Here is a 14,106-nt window from a genome sequence, read left to right on the forward strand (position 1 = left end):
TTTTTGATTAATTTGGCGGTTTTGTTGCTAATTTTATGTTTTTCTTCTTATTTTTTCTGCATTATTTGTCGTTTTTAAAGTTTTTTAATTTGTTTTTGTTTTATTTATTCTTTAATATATATAAAAGCAAGTCTCTCCATTCACTGTCATTTGTCAAACTATGTGGATTTTACTGGTGAATCAATGTTTCAGAAGATTCTTCCTTTTATTTATTAGTTTATATATTTGGGTTCATTTTATTCTGTTTCATATGTATTGTTCATGCTATTTATTATTTTTGTTGTTTTATTTTTCATTTGTATAATTTTTTTGATTGCTTTGGTTGTTTTTGATGCTAATTTTATGTTTTTGCTTATTTTTTCTGCATTATTTGGTTTTTTTTTTAAGTTTTTTTTATTTGTTTTTGTTTCATTTATTCTTTAATATATATATATATATATATATATATATATATATATATATATATATATATATATATATATATATATATATATATATATACAGGGGTTGGACAAAATAATGGAAACACCTTCACCTCAAGATGATAATGCCCCAATCCATACAGCTAGAATTGTTAAAGAATGGCATGAGGAACATTCTAATGAAGTTGAGCATCTCGTATGGCCGGCACAGTCCCCAGACCTCAACATTATTGAGCATTTATGGTCAGTTTTAGAGATTCAAGTAAGACGTCAATTTCCACCGCCATCGTCTCTAAAAGAGTTGGAGGGTATTCTAACTGAAGAATGACTTAAAATTCCTTTGGAAACAATTCACAAGTTGTATGAATCAATACCTCGGAGAATTGAGGCTGTAATTGCCGCAAAAGGCGGACCTACGCCATATTAAATTATATTTTGTTGATTTTTAAGGTGTTTCCATTATTTTGTCCAACCCCTGTATATGAAAACAAGTGTGTCCAGCCACTGTCATTTCTCAAACTTCATGGATTTTACTGTTGAATCAATGTTGTAGAAGATGTCGGTGTTTCCACGTTCACTGTCTGAACATCCAAATGGGTCATATCTGAGGGCTCGTATGCACTGAACTGCACGTACTGTCCTGGAATCATTTTACACAGGCTCTATAGACATATTATCTTAAACTGTTCAAAAAAACCACTTCATGCAGAGACTGGAGTGGTGGCATGTAAAACATGTATCCTGAGAATGAACAGCTCTACATGTAGGTTGTTTTTTTTTTTTGACAGCTAAAGCGATCTGTTAGCTATAAATAAAATAAAACCTCACATTACACTTGAATTCTATAATTACTAGTGGGAATCCACTGTGTTAGTTCATTTTGAACTCATTAAAAAGTTGATAAGGTGCAACAAAGCATAATAGCCCACCCATTGTACACATCAGCACTATTTTTAAATGTCATTATTTAAGCCCCCCCCCCCCCGTAATGTCACTCTAGTCTGAACAATAATTGGCTTTTGCACAACTGTGTTTAATTGTTTCTTAAAATAGATGTTTTGCACCATAGTGTTCTTGAATAGTAAGTATGAGCATGCATAGTTACAATCTACTCCATTCTTATTGGGGATGTTGTTGAATATCTGTGTTTAGATAAAGGCTTTTCCGTTGCCACAGACACACAGAGAATTGCCAAATCATGCATTATAATATAGGCCTCTGTTTACTTTTTCGACTCTATATGAGCTAAATCTTGATATTTATTTTTAAACTGCCAACAGCCTGTGTTTCCAAAGTCTTAAATTAATCTTTTTGATTCCGCACAGGTAGTTGTAAACCGAAACAGAGCACAGAAACACAAAGAACGAATCTCAAAACAACAACTAACTCCTGTTTGTTTCTGTTGACAGCATATCACACTGGACAGCTACATTCCCTGCTTGACAGATCTGTGCAAAGCATTGTGGGAGGTGATGTTAAGTTACCACCGTACGATGCAGTGGCATGAGGAGCACGACAAAGAGGAGACGGCGCCCCCTCCAGGTAAGAGGCCATACATACTGAATACTGTAGAAGTCTCCTGATGCCCCTGATTTCTTATTTCAGCAATGTTAACGATTTGATTCAGAAATAAACGATACTGACTCACACCAGAGACCTGAGGGGACACAAGGGCCCTCATACGTCTGTCTATACCAGTGATTTTCAACTGGTGGGTTGCCGGCCTTTGTCTGGGCAAAAATGATGTTAAGAAATCAGTTCTGTGCTTTATTTTTTATGGAGCTGAGCACTGTCCATTCACACTCCCCAACAGTAGGGGGCGGTAATGCGCTGTAATGTTAATTAACACCAGACATTTCACAGCATAAAAGAAGATCCAAAAGTTTTTATTCAGATCATGTCATAACTCAGGTATGACAATGACTACATCAGATATGGAGGACAAAAACCTCAGTGTGTTTAATGCTTGAATGTGACTGAATGCACAATGTACGATTTACGGTGTTACGATTCGATTACTCAACGATTATCACGATAATAATGATTATTATGATTATAACGATTTTTGATGCATCTTTTTTCCCCATTCAGGATTTTTTTTCCCTCTGTGGTTTCTTCATACTTTTAAACAAGGTATATTTCATTCAAGTAATCAAACAAATTTGCCTCCATTATCTTATATTTGTGTCAAACCACTGAATGATCCAACATACAGGGTGAGTCAGAAAAAACGCTCTTTTCATTTAAAGAAATTGTACCACTGCAATGGAAATGCTTATTTTTCTTTTGATTATACAGTCATATTGATGTGGTTATTGAGCATGTCTGGCGATTGAATCATTGATTTATGGCATAGCATAACAGAGGGAATGTCCATTGTTTATTGTGCACCGAAATATCTGCCAACACAGTTTATGCCACCGTGAATGAAATTGAAATTGTCAACCATTACAGCATGTTTACTCGCCATCAAAATGTTTTGTCTCAACGAAGTCGTCCGGCACGACCTTCAACCTGGCTACCATTCAGATTGATGCGAATCTGTGCTCGTTGTCGCATCTCTAACACAGCTCTTCTCGCCATTCGTGTTCGTCGTAGGGCTTGGATTTCAGCCGTGATGCGATTTCGGAGTTCCTGAAGAGTTTGTGGAACAGTCCGATACACACGGTTTTTAAGATACCCCCACAAGAAAAAATCAAGGGGGGTCAAGTCCGGGGATCTAGGTGGCCACTCTCTCTCCTGACCCAAACAGACAACTCGATGAGGAAATAGTACCTGCAATCACTGTGGTCTTGCCATGATGAAAACTCCCTGGGCACTGTCATGTAGGCCTATGTCCTGAGTGTGAAAGCAAAGCCCCGACTCCTGTAACTGTTGTCAATTTCAAGTTTGTTCACTGTGGCATACATTGTGTTGGCAGGTTTTTCAGTGCCCAATAAACAATGGACCTTCTCTCTCTTATGCAATGCAATAAATCTATGACTACATCACCAGACATGCTCAATAACCACATCAATATGACTGTATGGTCAAAAGAAAAATCAGTGTTTCCGTTTTAGCAGTACAATTTCTTTAAATGGAAAGAGCGTTTTTTCTGACTCACCCTGTATTTTCCACCAGGGCACCAACAGGAGAAAGGTAGCAGTGCATAGACAGCAAAAGCTGCTCTTTTTCACAAATACAGATTTTCAGTTACCTGCAAAACATTTGCTGTATCAAAAGCAATAATTTTCAAAAAATATATACCTATTAACAGTACAAAAAAAAAAAAAAACTTTGGTGGAATCAAGTCCACATTTCTTTTAAGAAAACAAATAAAGTGTCTTCAGAAATAAGTAAGACTTATTTCAATCAAAAGTGGTTTTCACAGATTTCTGTACTAGTCTAATTAAAAAATAATAATAATTTCTTATTTAGTTTTTCTGGCCCCTCAAAAGCTCCCCAGGAACCCACTCAAACTCCCAGACCCTCCACACACACATGCTTCTGTGGAAAACCGTATGAAACAGCTAATTCAGTCCGAACCAACACAAGCTCTAGCTTATTCAGACATAATAAATGATATCCAAACAAAATCCTCAGTGAGCCGCAGATATCTCATAACAAACGAAAGATTTCACTGTCCACAACCAAAGCATGCGTCACATGTCAGAGTTATCCTACATGCTTACCTCAGTGATTCCACTACTTTGGTTTGGTCTCATTGTACAGTTCAGGAACTGCTTTCTGGGCAAAATACTTTCGGTTCGGAAGTTTTTATCTGCGCTCCGGCGTCCGCATCAGAGTATGACAGACCTGCTTCCAAATGCTAGCTTTTAAAGCCGCTGGGCGAATCTCACAGTCTGTAACTGTAGCCAAACAGTTAGAGTTGGTTTTACGGTGTTCCTCCAGGTCCGTTCTTTAAGGCGTCTGGGCGGCATGCACCACTTTTATTTTCCTGCCGCGTGCTATGGTTGTGTTCCAGTCATTTAGTAATAATGAAAAATAATAATTTTTGAACATTTATGAATTGTTATCGAATTGTCCACCTGCTGGTCAGTTTGGTTTATCATTAATCTTGTCTTCTGTGTTGGTATACTGTGATATTCTGTATGATCTCAGGTTCAAAACACACTATCTTTTAGTTAAGTAAATGTGGGATGCATAACTTCTATCAGTGTGGGTCGCAGCTTGTCATTGAGGGTTGATAGTGGATCCTGAAGCCAGACCAGTTCAGAACCACTGCTCTGTACCTTCTGTTCAGTGACTCAAACTCTTCTTTCCTGTTTTCCCCTCTATTCTCACTCTCCCTTCATCACCTGTTTTCTTCCCCTGTTTTTTCATTTGGAACTTGCTCATAAAACAGTTAATCTGCCCCATATTCCATAAGCTGAAGAGATAACTCTCAAAATCAGTTTCCAAACACTTGGTGAGAATGGGATCAGCTTTTTCGAGTGCCAGCATTCCTGGATGTTTGATTTTGACATAAGGAGGGTTTATCAGCTCTGTCGCTGACAGAGAGGAATTACTCAACCTGGGCCTCTGAGAAGACACTGGAGTGTTTAATGTGTGCTGGGGCTTCAGTGCAGCTTTCTGTGGTGGCGCATCACACATTACTTATATTCAACTTATATTCTCCAACTTTACTTGTATCAGGGTCATCAAACAAGTCTGTCATGAGTGACGTCCTCTTTGCGTCAGCACCTGCACATAGAGGAAACATGTAGCATTGATTATATACAAAATGTCAGCGCACTCATCAAGGTTCACTGCTTTTCACAGCTTGTCCTCATTAAATAAATCATGTTAATCATGTGTTTACATAATTCTTTTATTTTCTAGAATGAACATAAGCCAGTACAAGGTTTCAGAGATATTATGCATTGACAGGGTTCCAGCATTTTCCCTAAGTTTGTTCAGCATGAAATAAATAAATAAATAAATAAATACATAAATAAATACATACATACATACATACATAAATTCACATAGTTTGGACCCTCATTATTTCCATATCAGTCTGTAAAATTTGGACAGTGTAGTGTAAATAATGGATAAACAAAGCTAAGAAGCGTTATTTTTGATAGTCTCTACATTGATTTTACATTAAAGGTCCCTTATCTTAACAGTTATTAAGTTATTATTTATTTCTACATATTTAAGACTTCTGCAATGTTATTTACCAAAGAAATGTAGGAATGAACATAGATTATATTTGATTTGATTTGATTTGATTTGATTTTTCTAAGCACCTCTCAGATGTTCTTATTGGCTGAATAGGTTTGAGGTGTTGCCGTGGCTGGTTTTACGTTTAGCATTACAGATATTATCGTCGTCACCTCAACGTCATCGCATCAGGCAGACACTCCTCCACCCTCTCCCCGACACACGCAACGCAAGGATGCGTTCAAGTACCGAAATGTGGTACTGTCTGACTTAATGTGAATCAATACTCGGTAGCACTGACGGAATTCAGTCGGTACCAATAAAAGTACTAAATTTGGTACCCATCCCTATAGTTAATACGTACAATACATGTGATATGAAGCCTCAGCTGTTAGCCTTCACACTATAGATAATCATGAGTAATAAATAAAACACTAACACTGACTAAATGACTACATCTTTTCTCTCCACTTGACTACTAACAAAAAATCTGTCAAAAATCTGTCCTTATGTTATAACTTGCACAAAGCAATCAGTTTATATACACATATACATAGAGCCAGGTGGACATTTGCAACAACAAAATTGTCAACACAGTTATTTATGTGCTGAACACAAACAGATATTGAGACAAGTTAAAATAAATCTGCAAAAGTAAAAAAGCCTGCAACAAATATTACCTTGAATATGATTGGTTCTTTCTTGAATTAGAAATTAATTAGAAAATTAATTGGCTTGTTTTGCCTATAGGGCATCAGGTGATATGGTTGCTAGAGGACTAGTAGTACTGAGTTCATATTGTCACATTTTTTTTTAGATTTCTACACTATAAAGATGATTTTTCAAAATATGAGATCTTTAATTTAGCTTCAGTTGTGCCCAGAATGGTGTGTTTGCTGCACCTGAGCCTTTAATGATGGAGAAACAGTCACACTGTGTTAAGTTTAAACACAAGTGAAGAACTGTGAAAAATATTTGTATCTTAAGTAAATGTGTGCATGTTCCATTTCTGTGCTAATATAAATAGGATTTTAAAACACAGCTGCAGGAGCATCATAATGATGATTTTAACATAAAAGCTATGCTATTAATAAACCCTCTAATACACTCTGCATTCACACCCTAAAATCAACCCATTTTTATTATTTTGGAAAAATAAACATTTGCAAGTTTGTTCTGTGCACTCGCAGATGGAAATAATATAAAGTACAGGGCCTTTCCACTGGAAAATGGAGCTGCGTTCAGGTTCTGGCCCATTGAGAACAGCAAGAGGACTGTACACCGCATGTGTTCAAACCCTGAGCTTATGTCTGGATCAACAGCAGAAGTCGTGCTGGTGTCGCTGCCTCCATCCATCCTGCCTTCACTCAGCCAGATGTGAAAACATCAGCACTCAGAAGATCAGTTGTCAAGGCAATACATACTTTTGTGGTTTACAACTAAGCTACGCTCTGTGTTGAGTTTCTTCCCAGTTCTAGGAAATAAACCACACTGGATTTGGTGTTTGGAACACTTTTCACCGTATGGCTGTTAATAATATCCACCTCACCAAAGGCTTTGTCAGATATTAGCTGCAAAGGCGCACCTGTCATATTAACCAGTACCTTCCACCAGGGTATTGAAAGATAGCTCATTTCCATTTCCCACATTGTGTACAATTCATTAGGTGAATGGATGAGGATGTCAGCATGTCCTTAGAATATTCACTTGCTTTGTCCTCAGAATTCCTCATTAAGTATGCTCTTCCTTGATGGAGAGGACATACACCACATTCTCTTTCATGAGGTGCATCTATCATCTTGCATTTTGATTGGCTGTCACCTCTGCCCTCCGTGTGAAGGTGTCCCCGACACTGGCTCTGATTTTGCCCTTTCTTTCACCTTCCTCCCTCTCCTTTGTGCTTGTATGCGATCCATCGGAGTAACGATTTAATGCTCGGTCACATTTGTCGAAGAGTATTTCACAGTGACAGTGACCTCAATTTCACTCTTGCGGCCGATGCAGTTGCAACAGTCAGAGCTGCTTAAGATCACACTCACCTTCTCTCTTATCCCAATTGCCTCTTTCCTTTCATTCAAGCAAAAAGCATTCCATTGATTTCAAGGTTGTGGCCACTTGATATATTGATCTGATCAGAGGAATGTTTTATTAATTATTAAACTCACCACTTGATAAAATGAAAGGTTGCTTCAGGAAGTAATATGGGCCGGGGTCAGCTCCCTACATCACAAAACAGATTTGCAGCTCTGGTACACACACACACACACACACACACACACACTGTGGAGTCTCATCACTACTGATAGCTGCCAGGCTTAGCAAACCCACTGTGTGTGATTGAGCTCTTGAGTGCATGACATAACCAGGGCCAGACTTGCATGTTTGTATGGACCATGGATCTAAATAAACCACAGCAGGCTGATATTGAAATGTGTACAAGCTGCCTGCTCCGCTTTGATAAAGAAAACCATCAGTTTTCAGCGTTCACAGTGTGAATTGGCCTTCACACCTCATTAATGTCAGTAGTATCAGGCTATGTAAGCTAAACATGAGTGCTAGGCTGTGTGAAATAACATGAGCTTTCTCTATGTTTTTTTTTAAGATTAACTCATTTCATTTTGTATGCACTATGGAGGTATCTGGTGTGTATAAAAAATATAGTTGAATAATAATTTAGCAGGATTTGTTAGCTCTTGTATTGCAGTACCAAAAGCTATGAAACTCCAGTTGCTGTGATTTTAGGTGGATTAATATTGCGATCCATAATTTTACTGTAGTAGTTGTACTATCCCCTCAACGTTACAGACAGACAGACAGACAGACAATCGGATGGATGGATGGATGGATGGATGGATGGATGGATGGATGGATGGATGGATGGATGGATGGATGGATGGATGGATGGATGGATGGATGGATGGATGGATGGATGGATAGATAGATAGATAGATAGATAGATAGATAGATAGATAGATAGATAGATAGATAGATAGATAGATAGATAGATAGATAGATAGATAGATAGATAGATAGATAGATAGATAGATAGATAGATAGATAGATAGATAGATCCCCAAGGGAAATTCAAAATACGGTCACCGCTCCACAAAAACAGTCATACCACATCAACAATAGATAAATAAAAAATGCAGAGTATAAGTAGCTAAGAATCAATCAATCCATCTATCTATCTATCTATCTATCTATCTATCTATCTATCTATCTATCTATCTATCGATCTATCAATCTATCGATCGATCCCCAAGGGAAATTCAAAATACGGTCACCGCTCCACAAAAACAGTCATACCACATCAACAATAGATAAATAAAAAATGCAGAGTATAAGTAGCTAAGAATCAATCAATCCATCTATCTATCTATCTATCTATCTATCTATCTATCTATCTATCTATCTATCTATCTATCTATCTATCGATCTATCAATCTATCGATCGATCCCCAAGGGAAATTCAAAATACGGTCACCGCTCCACAAAAACAGTCATACCACATCAACAATAGATAAATAAAAAATGCAGAGTATAAGTAGCTAAGAATAAGCTTTAGAATGAACTGAAAATATTTGTACATTTCTGGCAGGAACATTAATGTTGTCTAACACTGTTTTTTGTGCTGTTACGAAGTCAAAGTTATTACACAGTCTGGTCCCTGAGGTACTGTAGTTGACTGATCTGAATTTGTTTTATTTCCTCAGTGGCAGAAGAAAACTAAAGCAAACACAAGAAATGCACTCAAAGAGCGCAGACCTCTGCCAAGAGAGATCTGTGTTGTGCGCCCCCCCCCCCCCCCCCCCCCAAACCACCACCAAAATTTAATCAGTTGTTCCTTGTGCTAGTGTCAACATTTCCTGAAAATTTCATGAAAATCAGTCCTTAACTTTTTGAGTTATCTTGCTGACAAACAAACACGCAAACAAACAAAGCAAAGTGATTCCAATACCTCCTGGTGGAGGTAATGAATGGTCTAACCAAACACTCTTGGTGCTAACAGAGTCTAAAGAAGCAAAACAAAAAACACTTTTTAAACTTTGAAGCTGTGTGCTTCAGCAAAAGTAAATCATATTTACTGTACATTGGAGTTCAGAGCCTGGACCAGCAGCTCATGTATTTACTGTACGGAAACTGCTGGTAAACTCTCTGACTTTATTTCCGCAGCAGAAAAAAACTGTACACTACATAAACTCCACAAGTTACATTGTATTTTAGAGCAGACAGATGCTGAAGAATGACTATAAATTGACTTAAAGGGTACCTGTAGTGAATTTTCATTGCTAGCTATTTGGTGGTGCCAACAGTTAACTAATGTCATAGCCCGTTGTCGAGTACATGTGAGTACAAAGTCACTGTTCCATCAGTCAGACATGGTCAATGACATGTTGCCTCCTTCACGGGCTGCTCCACCACTGGTAGTGATGCAGTAGTGTTGTATTGTCACATTACCTGGGCTGTGATGGACTGGTCACTGACCCCATCCAGCTGACACCAGTCTAAGATGACACATTATCGGCCAGTATTGGGTCACATTTCTAGGACAATGGTGGATGCAAAGCTTATGGCTGCACAAGCAACAAGTGTGAATGCATGCTTTCCACTCAGTTTCACTCACTGACTGCTGCTTATTTACTCACACTCAATCACCCAGAAACAACGATGGAGTGTTACTTACAGCCGGCAATGGCTGCTCCCCGTAGGTTCGGCCCCCGCCTGTAATTAATGTTTATTAAAAAGGTCCAGTGTGGTCCATTTATGGCGATTTTTTTATTTTTATTTTTTTAACTGAATCTGCACCTCTCTTGCTTATAAGTAATACACAAAGGACAATTAATGTCATAAACATGAGCAGTGCAGACACACTTTAAATACACTTGCTAACCTTGTGACATTGATGCTAAAAAAACAGAATACAGATAGAAACACAGATGACACATATTGCTCCTGAGATACCCCTGGATAATATTGCTGTGCTGTTTGTGTTTAAGTTGGGGCTTGAAGATTTTAAAAATGAATATTAATGTAACAGAACAGTTTGGATAGCACTTTTATTTACATATTTAAATGATGGATGGATGGATGGATGAATGGATGGATGGATGGATGGACGATTAATTAATATGAAAAGCAGGTCAGATGGTAAGTCTAGATAACAGTTTTAAGAAATGCTGGCTTCATAGTCTCCTGACAAACATCACAGTTTAATTTACTTGTCAGTCGTTTATATCTAATTCTCCACTCACCACATGGGGTCAGTTGACTCCAATGATGTTTAAAACTCATTTAAAACTAAATATTCACTAATGCCCTGACAGAATACCTTCAAATTTGACACGAATGTTCACTTGCATTCAAAGAAGAACTGAAAAGTTGTTGGTGGCCACAGGTTAAAGGTTGCGGTCACTGTGACCTCATGTCTGCCTATGGTCATGCCATATCTCTGGAACACCTTGAAGGAATTTCTCCAGCATGCAATTGGAAGCAGTGATGAGTTGATAGATTTTTGTGGCCAAAGTTCACGGTTGCCATGACCTCACAAACTGCATGAATCCAGTACGTTGCTCTAAGTTGACAGGGCTAACGACTTCCTTCAGTTTGAATAAAGCTTTAATATTTAATACATTTTCTAAATCTAAAACTGAGCCTGGTGTCATTTTTGTTTTCTGAAACTTTTCTGTAGAGTCACTGAGTGCTGTTTTATGAGTCATAGATTGAAAGCAGCAGGGTGCTGAGACCCACACTCCTGCCAAAGGTCAGCCGCTGGTTTCCACCTACAGATTGACTGAGGGTGGCTTTCTCTGTCCTTTAGCTTCTCCACTCCTGCCTTAGAGGAGCTTTTAATTAGCCATTGTTACGGAAAAATAATACTCTACTAATTCGTCTTGAATAAAGAAGGGTCAGTTCAAGCATTCAGTGTTGAGAGTAACCAATTTATTGGAGTTCCAAGAAAGAGATACACCTCAGACAAAGGCTGAGGCTGTCTGAACCCAAAAATACAAGTCATAATGTAGTCTTCTGTCTCCCATGAGAAAATTATGGTGTGTCGAAAGTGTTTTGGTCAGTGCCAGGAACTTAGAGATAAGACCCCTGTGAGAAATCATCTCTATCCTACCCAGGTGTCGGTCTGGCCTTCTACTCTGGACACAACACACAGAAGAGGTCAAAACTGCTCTATAATACACAGTGACATGAAAATATCTGAAATAGAGTTAGGAGCCTATATGATATATGAAATATATGCAAATATATATGAATATATATATATGGATATAAGTAATTTAGCCATTACACCATCATCAAGCCATTTAAATTGATCAACCTGGAAAAGCTGTTTTCCTCTTCCCCATGTTGACAGTGGGAGGTTCGCCTCAGTGATTACTTTGTATGCACACGGTTGTTTGCATCATTTAAGTTTGTCATCCTGCAGTTTACTACAGTTTGTTTGTGTTTCTCTTTACACAGAACATCCATTCATCTGTGTCGGCATCAAACCAGTAACAGTCAGTCTTTCTCACCTGCGTCAGGACTGTCGGCTTTCATAACACCACTTTCACTTTGTCTTCTCTAAATTTCTCCTCCTTCCTCACATCGTCTGTCTTCCTCCTCCCACTGTGCTCATTAAATGAAACCCAGATAAGTCAAGTTTCCATGTCTCAATGTCTCCTGAGGCTTGTGAACTTTTGTCTTTTAGCAATCCACGCAAATTTTTTTTTTTCCTTTGGTAATGACTCATATTTGAGCCAACATTACAGAGGCGTCAAGGAGATCTTTTAAAAATAGGATCAGTGGCCCTGTAGCTCACCAGCACGTTCTATCAGGTAGTCAGGTTCTGTTGCTATGTTAGAGTCCTGTGGTCTTCATGTAGATCAGTCGCCCAATAGAAGTGGGTGGTACTTTCACTGGACAACAAATTAAACAAACAACTTAAATTAAAGTCTATATATGACTTCCTATCAGTGCTCAATAGTAACTATATTGATATCGCTAACCATTTCCATGTTATAAACCATCAAAATATGGACCATTATAAGTAAAGGCAAATGTTAAATATTTCAGAAATTTGTCAAAAATCCATTAATCAAAATTTCTGAAAACTTTTAACAAAATTTGTATACATTGTCCCAAAGAAGCTACGTATAAAATCTGAAATGAATCCGATCAGTAGTTTTGGAGAAGATCATTTAAATGTAGACATTGGTATCCTTGAGTGACTTTGAAGGGTCAAACTCAAGGTGCTCAATAGTAAGTATATTGATATCTGTTACTCTTTCCGTGCAAAGTAAAAGCAAATTTTTATATTAAAAAAATTTGTCAAAAATTCAAATATCTCAAAACAGTGAACAAACTTTGTAGGTACTGTCCCAATGAAGCTACATATAAAATTTGAAATGAATCGTGCCGTACCTGGATACGCACACACCTTTCCCACAAATGTCGCGTTCACACACATGCACTGCAGTCTTTGCATGAGTATGAGTGGGTGTTACAGGGCCGAAACAGTAGGTGGCGGTGTGGAAGGAATTATGTTGCTATCCAACAAACACAGAAGTCAGAAGAACACAAACCCTCATATCATCAACCGAGCGACTGTTCTGTTCATTTGTTTACAGAGGCGACAATACTAGTCTATTTGTTAGCCTTCTTGAGGCAAAGTTAAAGGCGGCCATACACTGTGCGATTTTAGAGACAATTTCTCACTTGTGTGACTATATCTGGGATCGGGCCAGATGTACCTCTAATCGTGTGTCGTGCTTCGTGCAGTGTACATGGGGTAAGGAGAAGCGATTAAAGCTCTACCTACCGATGTGGCATTTCTCACAGCACTTAGTAAAAGTTTGAACATGAACAACCCGCCTCCCTCCAAAGCCCCGCCCCCTTCCCTCTGCCTGAGCTCTGAGGCTCCTCCTCCTCTCTCCTGATGTGCGATGGAAACGGAGGAGGAAGCAGAGGTGGAGGTCCGGTCCGTTTTGGCGTGTCCGCGGACCCCTCCCTCAGTAATCAGATACATCATCCACCTGCCGCGGGCCCATTGCCCCTGTTCCATCAGTAGACCTGGTCTGTGCAGTACTGGGTCAGTGTCTTCACTGCAGTGCCCAGGGGATGGGCGCGTGCACTGTGAACGCGTGGCCTCCGCGAATTTTCCGTGGACATTTGAAGTTTCATAGTCCATACATTTATCATCTTACATTGTGTGACACCATGTACATGTACCTGTATGAGTCCCACCGTCATAAAAGCTGAGCTTTATGCAGACCTGTTCAGTCCAGTACAGCTGACTTCTGGACTTTTATCTCCATCCTTCATTCATCAGACTCCTGTTTGTGCCCCTCAGTTGTCGTTTCTGTTCATAAATCCGTTTAATCCCTTCCACATGTGCATGTCAGTTCTATCCATACACATCTTAGACAGTAGACTGTGGTCAGTGACAGGAGAAGCAGCGCCAGTGAAGCGTCAGATTCAGAGGGACACATATCGGATGTGAGACGGAGATAATGGATCGGATGCTGGACGGCCGTAATGGATGATT

At 38.7% G+C, this 14,106-nt stretch overlaps 1 protein-coding gene across 2 annotated transcripts in view; it reads left to right on the forward strand.

Moving 5' to 3' along the window:
- The window catches only part of vps50 (VPS50 subunit of EARP/GARPII complex), a 303,387-nt gene that overhangs the window by 150,910 nt on the left and 138,371 nt on the right, over positions 1-14,106 (forward strand). For both annotated transcript variants that reach the window (XM_030147934.1, XM_030147933.1), the window contains exon 13: positions 1,832-1,964. In XM_030147934.1, coding sequence (XP_030003794.1) covers positions 1,832-1,964 — 133 coding nt within the window. The remainder of the gene's footprint in view (positions 1-1,831; positions 1,965-14,106) is intronic.

Source organism: Sphaeramia orbicularis, chromosome 11 (genome assembly GCF_902148855.1).
Source record: "Sphaeramia orbicularis chromosome 11, fSphaOr1.1, whole genome shotgun sequence".
Lineage (NCBI taxonomy): Eukaryota > Metazoa > Chordata > Actinopteri > Kurtiformes > Apogonidae > Sphaeramia > Sphaeramia orbicularis.